Source organism: Penaeus monodon, chromosome 13 (assembly GCF_015228065.2).
Source record: "Penaeus monodon isolate SGIC_2016 chromosome 13, NSTDA_Pmon_1, whole genome shotgun sequence".
In the NCBI taxonomy this organism is placed as follows: domain Eukaryota; kingdom Metazoa; phylum Arthropoda; class Malacostraca; order Decapoda; family Penaeidae; genus Penaeus; species Penaeus monodon.
The window spans coordinates 48684442-48693279 of NC_051398.1; the positions used below are offsets into that span (position 1 = coordinate 48684442).

The window sequence follows — 8838 nt, forward strand, 5'->3', positions numbered from 1 at the left end:
CCTTAAAGTGACACCTGATGATCCCTTGTTAGCTTTTAAATGACACCGTGTAATACCACTTAAGGGACACAATGCCCCGTGCCTCAAATGACACTGAAATCCCATACCCTTAAATGACAGAATTCCATCTTAATCACTGAAATTCTATATCCTTAAATGACACTGAAATCCCATACCCTTAAATGACACTGACATCCCATACCCTTAAATGACACTGAAATACCATACCCTTAATTGACACCGACATCCTCAAGGAAGGAACAAGCCTCCTTAATAAATCGGAAGCAAATGAGGTCCTTTGCTAAGAGCGTTGAGGATATAAGGAAGACAATTTGATGAAACTCAGAGACACAGAGAGAAATAAGATAAAACGCTTTACTTTGATGTGTTAATAACTTCCTTTCGGAATGATATGGAACGTGTATTTTTTTTTTTTTTTTACTTAAATTTGTGGATGGGTATATTTCATGGTGATTTATGGTAGGAGAATTAATGGATGATTTGTAGTATATTGCAAAATGGATCTTAAAGGTTTCAGGAACTCTACCACATGGATTATAGCAAGAATATAGTTTTACCCTTTCGGGATCTTCATGGTGAAAACTGGAGGTAAGAATATGTATAAAGTTTTCCATTTTCCTCTCAATTCTTTTCAACCAAAATTTCTCCCTTTTATGTTTACAAAATCTTTCTTTTACATCATTCTCATTCCAGAAGATTTTGTGATTCTCTTCGTTCCAGCAACTTCAGATAAAACAGTATCTTTTCTTTGCCTTCTTGCAGGTATTCTAAACCTCGGGGTGAATTTACTGCCGTGGAGACTCCCTTGACACCACCACCATCGCCGCAGTTGCCTTCGTCGCCACCAGGATCCCCATTCACGCCCTCGCCAACGCCTCCTAGTCCTCGCCTCTCACGCCCCCGAAATCCTATTCTCCAGCGCCTCCTCACTGTAGGATCTCGACCGCCCAGTGCGTCCTCCTCCTCCTCTCTTTGTTGTTCTTTTGACATCCTCACCGCTTTCTGCTGTTCCTCCTCCTCCATCGCCTTCTGCTGTTCTTCCTCCTTCGTCGCCTTCTCTTCCCTTTCCTCCCGGGCCTTCAAGCGACGCCTTTCCTGCCCGAAGTCGTTCTCGTCAGATTTCCTCCTCTGCGTTGTTATTGGTAACAGATTATAATGAGTCCTTATTATTAGAAAGAACTTTATTTTATGAAGGATAATGCTCCGTGAACAAAGAGGAATAGAAGGGATGAAGAGAAATGATAACGAGTGGTAAGCATAATGAGCAGAAAGGAAATTTCATTAGTGTATAATTAACAAATCATACACCTAGATGTAACAGTATGTGTAGATACATAAATACATATATGCATGCGCACGCACGCACATGCGTGTGTGTGTGTGCGTGTGTGTGAGGAGAGTGTATGCACACACACACATATATGTGTGTATATATATACACATATGTTGTATAATATAACATATAGTGTGTATATATATACACATGTATGTATGTATATATATACACATATATGTGTGTATATATACATATATACATGTGCATATATATATATATATACACACACATGTATATAGATGTAAACACACACACATATATATGTATATATACATATATATTATACACTTCTTCTAATCTTACCATTTCGTTATAACCCAGAGTCATCAAACCGCACTGACCCTATATCAGATGTCCTGAGATAACCGACTCGTTTCATACCTGGGGAATAAGGTCAACTCGCTACGTTTCGAAAGTGACGTCATTGACCTTAAGGATATTAGGATCTTTGGAGCAGTAACTAAGGTCCTTCGGTAAGAAGACTGATGTTATATGGAAGAACGTGAAGAGAATTCGTCAGTTATCGCCTCAGAGCCACACTAAAAGAGGTCCTTGAATTGACAATAGTTTGCTTTTTTTCGTAAATACGTCAATATGGATATTAGTTTAGGTATGTATGATGTTCGTTTAATTATTTTCATGTTTATGTAATTTTAAAAAAGCTTATTTTTTTATAATTAAGTTAATAGAAGTAGGGTTGTGATCTAATTTTAATTCTGTGTTTTCATTCCTCCAGTAACTTAACTCTGCACCAGGTATCGGATCATCCTGTGAGCGTACTGTATTTCCCTTTCCTTTGTGTTTTTGTGGGGGTGTTTTGGGTTGTGGGGGTGGGGTGTGTTTTGTACGCGTGCGTGCGTGTGTGTGTGTGTCCTTTCGCTTGCTCTTTCTTTTACCCCCCAGACAAAACCAAAACAATGACACTGTACTCCATCCACCCTACATAGTGAAAACCATAAACGGCTATACAAAACCGATGCAATTGCAAAACTTGAAAACCTCGAACTTAAACCATTTTTATCAGTGTTTTGCAACTCTCAGTAAGGAAAAAAAACAACACCACAAAAAACACTGTTCCTGTCTGCAGCCAAAACAGTGGTTTTAAAAAAAAGGAAAGGGGGGGGAAGGGGAGAGGGGGAGAGAGAGACGGGGAGGGGAGAGGGAAAAAGGAGGGGGAAGATAAAGGGAAGAGAGGGAGAAGTGGGGGAGCAGAGGGGGGGGATGAAGGAGAGAAGAGTGAAGAAGGAGAGGAGTAAAAGAGAGAAGAGGGAGAGGGGGAGGGGAAAACCCAAAGGGGGAGGAGGGGGAAAAAAAAAGGGGAAAAGGAAGAGGAGGAAGAGAGGGGGGGAAGAAAGCAAGGGGAAAAGATGAAGGGAGGAAGAGAGAGAAAAGACAAGGGAGGGAATTGGGAATGCAAGGGGAAAAGGGAGAAAAAGGCAAGGGGGAAAGGAGAAAGGCAGAAAGGGGAAAAGGGAAAAGGGCAAGAAGGGAAGGGAAGTAAAGGGTTTTAAAGAAGGGGAAAGAAGGGGAGGAGGCGAGAGCAAAGGAGGTGGGTGACAGGAGAAAAAAAGGGAGTGAAAGAGTAAAGGGGGGGAGGGAAAAAGATAAGAGAAGGGAGAAAACAAAGGGGAAAGAGGTAAAGGGTAGAAAGAAAAAGGGGAGAGAAAACGGGAGAAGAGAAGAGAGAAGCAGAAAAAAAGTCGAAAAAAACCAACAAAGGGGCAACCAATGCAAACAAATGATGACTACACTTGCGTAAAAACAAAAAAATTCATAAAAAAGAAGAAGAAAAAAAAAAATCCATCTTTTAAAACCGACCCCCCCCCCCAAAAAAAAAAAAAAAAAAAAAAAACATTATCCTAAAAAAAAATATAGAGAAATTGCAGCGTTAAAAAAAAAAAAAAAAAAAAAAAAAAAAAAAAAAATTCGAAGTATTGCAAAAAACCAACGACGGCAGTGTAAAATGCTAGGCGTCTGGTATTTACAAGGGGTAAACTTTTGTAAATTTGCGAGCTGGTATATATGAGAGGGGGACGAAGAGAGGGAGAGAAGGGAGGAGAGAGGGAGAGAGAGAGAGAGAAAAGGAGAGAGGAAAGGGGGGGGGGAGAGAGAAAAAAAGAGGGGGGGGGAGGAAGAAGGAAGAGAGGAGAAAGAAAAAAGGGGGAAAAAGAGGAGAGAGGTATTAAAAAAAAAATAAAAAATTAATAAAATAGTAATAGAATTATAGATAGACAGAGAAGGACTAGAAGATAAGAAACAGACTGATACAGACACAGATAAACAGTAGACAAATGAGAGAGAGAGGGAGCCCATCATCTCACACTGGAATTCCCCCAGGAAAAGACACCCCACCTAAAAACAACCCTGTAGTGTACGTCTCTCACTTAACAGAAAAAGAAATTATTCGCCCAAAGGGATCATCAACTAAACTCCCCTTACTAACACACACACAATGGGGGAAATCAGGGGCTTAAGGGGAAAGAGAAAGGAAAGCAGTAAGGAGAGGGAGAAGGAGAGAGAGGGGGAAGGGAAGGGAGAGGGAGGGAGGGGGGGAGGAAAGGGGAAGTGGGGGGGAGGGAGGCAGAGGGGAAGAAGGAGAGAGAGAGAGAGAGAGAGGAGGTTGGGGAGAGAGAGAGAGAGAAAAAGATCGACAGACGCCCCACCGAGAAAAAGGGCCAAAAAATAACAGACGATAGATGATATACACACAGACATTACACTAAAAAGAAAAGAGATATAGATAGCCGTAAAAAAACAAGAGTATGAAACTGCACCACACGGGCCTACATACACCAAAAATCAACAGCGAAAACAGATAAGAATCAAAAGATATTTCACGATAAGTCTTTCCCAAATTACCTCGATAAAACGAATTTTCAGATTTCATTTTCCGCTTCCATTCTTGTAAGATTTTTTGGTGAAAAGATTACGTCTATTTTCTATTTCTTTTTTTTTATTGGTCTGTTATTTTTCATTTCTTTTTTTTTTTACATCATTTCATTCTTTTTTATAATTTGAACGTTTTTTTGCATTATTATTGTTGTTTTTGTTTTTTTTTCTTATTACTATTTTATTTTTATTTTCATCATCATTATCATTGTTTTCAGCAAATTATTATTTTTATTAATTTTTAAATTATTATTATTATCATTATTATTATTATCTTATTTATTTTTTTTTTATATTATTATTTTTATTGTTATTATTATTATTATTATCATTTTTTCTTTTTTTATTATTTGTATTTTCATTATATTTTCATTATCACTATTATTATTTTTTATCACTAACGCAAAAATCTTAACGATTCTTTGGGTAATCATAGAAAAAAATAAGATTGAAATAAAAAACACTCCAAAAAGAAATACTACACTAATGATGAAAAACGACCTAAAACTGTATTATGTGTTTTGTGTTGTGTGTGTGTGTGTGTGTGTGGAATTTCGAATCTCAATAATCACGATTATTTCGACAATACACACACAAAAAGAGAAAGAAATTAAGTATTAGACACATAGGGAAAATATTGAATTTGAAGCACTGTAATGATGGAAACCGAGAAAATTTAAACCACTATTTTCTCCATAGTATCACAAACAAAATGATGAAATGGGGGGGAGGAGGGGGGGGAGAAGTTAGAAGGGGGAAGACTAGGGGAAATAGGAGGGGGAGGAGAAGGGGAAAGAGGGGGTGCAAAAAAGTTAGGAAAACGAAGAAGTAAAAAAAGAGGAAAAGGGGGGGAAAAATTTCAGGAGAAGACGAAAAAGTAGGGGAGGGAAAGGGGGGAAAAAGGGAAAACGAAGTAGGAGGGGAAAAAGTGTAGGGGGAAAAGAAGGGGGAAAGGGGGAGGAAAAAGAAAAGTGTAGAGGAAAAAAGGGGAAAAAAGGAGAGGAAAAAGGAAACGAAAGAAGAATCAAAAGCAAAAAAAACAAAAAGAGGAAAAAAGAAAAAATAAAGAAAATAAATAAAAAAAAAAGATTTTTTTTTTTCTTTTAAAAAATTAACCCCCTTTAAAATTTTCACCCACAAAGGGAAAGGGCTTCACACTTCAAAAGAACTGATCTGAACTGAAATTGCTGAAAAAAACCTCTCAACTGATATGGAAGAAATTGGGGGCGCGCTAAAAAATTTTCCCCGAAGAGATGTGCTCACAAAGAGGCACTGATAAAGGCACTTTTCAAAGGCATTTTCTATTCCCTTTTTGTGCCTTCTTTTTGTTTTAACCTTTCTGTTTTTTTCCCCTCTTCTGTTTATTTCCTTTCTTCTGTGCTGGAATAATATATAATAATATATATATATATTATATAATAATATAATGACACACCCCCCCTGTACTTATATATGTATATATTTTAATATATATATAATTTTTTTAAATTATATATATGATATATAATTATTTATAATTTTTATAATTTTAATATATATATTATGAAAAATGGATTAACAATGCCGCATTGATTCAATAAAAAAACAATCCTCCCTGACCAGATCAAAATAGGTCAGGGAGGTTATAAAATTTATATAATATAGATATAGTATATGCGACCTCGCTTCCCTTCCCCTTACCTGACAAATGTCAAATGTATTTTTTGATTTACATCCCTAAAAAACACTTTCACAGGGGAACTGTTAACATTTTGAAACGATTAAGAAAACTGTTAGTACTGCACTTTTTTAGCATAGGTAATGTTTTCCCTACATTTTGACTTTATCAGTCTTCTTGTCATTGTAATGTATGTACAAAATATCCTTCCTATTTCGTGTTTTGAATTTCATCACGTATACTATTTATCCATTTATCTAAGTATTTTTTAAAACAAAAATTACAAAATCTTATAATCCTGGCCTTTTGCTATGTGGAAAAAGGGTATACTTTTTAAAAAGTGAATATTTATGAATTTGGTTTTCATAATTTTTATAGAGCAAATCAATTTTAAGGTTTACTCAAAATTTTTTTTTTTTAAGTTCCCCCCCGGGTTTATTGGGGGGCTGAAGTTTTTGATGTAATGACACGTACTTGATGTGAAAACGAAGTATCTATAGTTTTTGCGTAACTAATATATCTCTAAAGTTCTCCAAAAACCATTTTTATCAAACTTTTATTTTATCATTTAATTATTCTAAATCATGAATCCCTTTGATAATTCCTTTTTAAAACTTTTAAAATTAAATTTTTAATACAAAACTTTAAATTTGTAATATGATGAAAATTGTTTAAATGTGTTTTAGAGAAATTTAGGGTTATTAAAAGCTTTTGGCGTAATCTTCGTAAACCCGTAAAATTTTAAAATTCTTCCCAATGTAAAAATTATTGTTAAATTTATAGTGTTCTATTTTTTTTGAACCACAAAAAAAACATTTTTTCATCAAGAAATTTTGGGGGATTCCCATAAATTAAAAAAATTGGGTCCCGGACAAGAATTATAAAATTGACTTTTTCGTTGCCAATATATATTTTATTTTTCAAGTGCCCTGCCCTACAAACGTTGGCGACATGGATTTCCATGATTTTCTTTGGGAATTTAGAGCGGTGGTTTGCCCTTGCCCTTCCGCCCGGTGTTTTCATCGATCACCAACCCTTACCCGGGGCTGGGGCCGGCACCACTTGGGGGGGATTACCCCCCAGTGGCAAAGGGAGGCAAACGAGTTAATATAAAAAAATTTAAAACCTGAAAAAATAGCTTGTGGTGTATCAAAATTAAGAAAATCCCCAAACGAACGAAAAGGTAAAAAAAAAAGCGTTTAATAGGAAGTGACTAAAATTTTTTTTTTTTTAAAATCCCCCAGCAATGATTGGGGTGCTGAAATTTTCTATGATTTAATGGCACGTTTGAAGAAAAAAAACGTAACTAATATATCTACAAAGTTTCTCCAACAACCAGTTTTATCATTACTGTTACTATTATCATTTTAACTATTCTAAAATCATGAATACCTTGATAATTCCATCTTATTTCATTTAACATTACTTTAATATCAAAATACTGTAAAATGTATGTAAAATTGTTTAGATGTATGTAGAGTATACTTACTAATGTTATTAAAATCTTTCTGTACGTGAAGTCTTCAGTAAAGCCGAATAAATAATATCCTCCTCTTTATATATATTTACTTTACGTACAATGTTTTTTACCAAAGTATTTTTTGAACAAGAAAAGAAAAAGCTCATATCATTCATTAAAAGAAAACTCTAATGAATTACCATATATATGTTAATAAAAATGTCCCAGGACCAAGAAATTATAAAAGTGCACATTTCGTTGCACAATAAATATTTAACTGTAATAGAGAATATCCCAGTAAGCATTGTCGTTGCAGAGAAACGAAATAAATTGAGTTAGTATCGTTTAACAGAAACGGTAAAGCTTGTGATTATACATATCAAAAGCCTGAACAAATTGCTTAGTAGAAGTATCAAAATTAAGAAAATCCAAGCGAACGAAACAGCTAGCAGAGCAATTCAAAAGGAAGTAAATAAAAATCAACAACGAAAAGTTCATAAAAATAGATAAATAAAACGCAGATTGTCGATATTGCATAGACCTTGAATTAATAATTTCGCTATTTTTACACGAATTTTAAAGGTAATTCAATTCTTTTCCCTTATAAACTTATTCCAAAGGCAATCAAATCCATAAACACAAGATCGATGACACGAATATAAAACATAGTGGCACGATTTATGTTAAAGGAATTTGATAAAAATGCGTCAAGGTTCAGAGTACAGAAAAGAAAACTTAATTACACTGCCTTTCAATGTCAAGATGACATCTCACAACAGACTATATTCACCATGAACTCCAAATGAAATATTTTTCGAATGGACATTGGCCCAGGTCTAATTGTACTGTGGTTAATATACTTAACTTGAACTGTGACCTGGGCTGGCCGAATAAAAGTTATGTTTCAGGAAATAAGGTTTAAAAATGTTGTTATCATCGGAAGTGATGTCATGAATCTTGAGGATCCGCGGCTTTAAAGGGCCTTCGGTGAGGTCCATGTGTGTGTGTGTGTGTGTGCATATATATAACATTTAACATTTAACATTCATTTATAGCCTTAGTAATACAGTTTGGAAGATATACATATAATATAATATATTATAGGCCAGCCTATCTATAAGCAAGAGCTTTTCAGGCAAAATATTTACATATATATGTACATATTACCTACATATATATGTATATACTTCAGGAAATGATATTTGGAAGTTGTGTAAATATACTCGATACCTGGATGTTCATTCTCATGGATTGAATGTTCTACATCTATATATATATATGTGTATGTATATATGTATGTATATATATATATGTATGTATGTATATATATATATATATATATATATATATGTATGTATGTATATATATATGTATATATATGTATTATAATAATTATAGATTTTATATTCTAAAATATTTAGTATATTTTATGTTTTTTTTTAAATAATATTATATGTAATAGTATTTTATATATCT

At 34.4% G+C, this 8838-nt stretch overlaps 1 protein-coding gene across 1 annotated transcript in view; it reads left to right on the forward strand.

Annotated features, from left to right (window-relative positions):
* Positions 1-550: 550 nt before the first annotated feature.
* LOC119579968 overlaps positions 551-8838 on the forward strand; it is a 14232-nt gene continuing 5944 nt past the window's right edge. Inside the window, exons 1-4 of the mRNA XM_037927811.1 lie at positions 551-609; positions 784-971; positions 1719-1830; positions 2094-2127. Of these exons, the coding sequence (XP_037783739.1) occupies positions 551-609; positions 784-971; positions 1719-1830; positions 2094-2127 (393 nt within the window). The remainder of the gene's footprint in view (positions 610-783; positions 972-1718; positions 1831-2093; positions 2128-8838) is intronic.